Genomic DNA, 1,061 nt, shown 5'->3' with positions numbered 1-1,061 from the left:
CATAGTCTCCGAGTTCAGCTAGAAAAGAACAGCATTGTCAAGCAAGGTTCCAAATAAACAGAGAGCACAGTAATAGGAATTTCTGCATACTTCTACAGTTCATTGAAAATACTAAATTTCTGGTGTCCCCCCTCCTCCGATCCTCCAAGATTTGAACTGTCACCTTTTTCACAGGGAAATTATGGACACTGAGCAAGTGGTCGTGTTGCCTGTACAAAAGCTGTGTGCCTATTTTTACAAAGTGCTACTGATACATTCCTTAACAAGCTTTCTGTAAGTGGAAGTTATCAACAACCTTGAAACTCATTTTTTTCTTCTTTCTTGCAGAAAGTTTTTGACATTGTTATCCCTGAAGACTCTACTGAGATGACAGCTGACTAAAATTACAATGGAATTTTACCTTAAATAATTGAAATAAAATATCTTGAGGTTGTAAATGACAAAACCAGTTCTGACACTTGTCATATAGCTATTTGTCCATGCAGATGTTGTTTGTCACTCTCCTTCTCACCTAAGAACATAATAAATGCTCTATAGGGGCAGCCAAATGGCTCATCCCGTCTGCTGCTGCATGCTCCACAGGGGTAATAAGAGATGTTATTGAGAAGGCATACTGGAACATACTAGTCAATGGGTGTGTCACATCAAAAGCACAATGTCCTTTTTCCACAGCTGCTAACAAGTCCAGCTGTTAAAGACTGGTGTAGGCCTTGAATGCTGAAAGTCACAGTTAGAAACCCTTACAAAAAGGTTCTGATTTTCAGAGTCACAAGGCATTTGCTCCTCCCACTGATTTCAAGAAGTTTCTTAATGTTCAGCTCATATCCAAAAAATTAGGAAAAATTCTTGGGCATCTGATACAGGTCAGTAATTGTTCTGCCTGAGAAAACCTACGGATGCTTGTGTGGGGAAAAAATAGCGAATCTTTGACAAGACCTGGAAAAGTCAAATAAATACACACAGTATTCCATAGGTACAAAAAGTACATACGATCTAACAACCTGTTTCTTGGATTTCTGGGCTCTGAAAGCACAATAACAGTCTTTCCACCCCCTCCTCTT

The 1,061-nt window shown here is 39.2% G+C and overlaps 1 protein-coding gene across 1 annotated transcript in view; it reads right to left on the bottom strand.

The window, feature by feature from the left end:
* The window catches only part of EPB41L5 (erythrocyte membrane protein band 4.1 like 5), a gene marked incomplete at its 3' end in the record, with an annotated part of 27,767 nt that overhangs the window by 5,547 nt on the left and 21,159 nt on the right, over positions 1-1,061 (bottom strand). Inside the window, exon 7 of the mRNA XM_010131036.1 lies at positions 2-18. Within this exon, the coding sequence (XP_010129338.1) occupies positions 2-18 (17 nt within the window). The remainder of the gene's footprint in view (position 1; positions 19-1,061) is intronic.

This window comes from Buceros rhinoceros, unplaced genomic scaffold (assembly GCF_000710305.1).
Source record: "Buceros rhinoceros silvestris isolate BGI_N320 unplaced genomic scaffold, ASM71030v1 scaffold46310, whole genome shotgun sequence".
Taxonomy (NCBI): domain Eukaryota; kingdom Metazoa; phylum Chordata; class Aves; order Bucerotiformes; family Bucerotidae; genus Buceros; species Buceros rhinoceros.
This window is presented reverse-complemented; position numbering and strand designations above follow the sequence as displayed.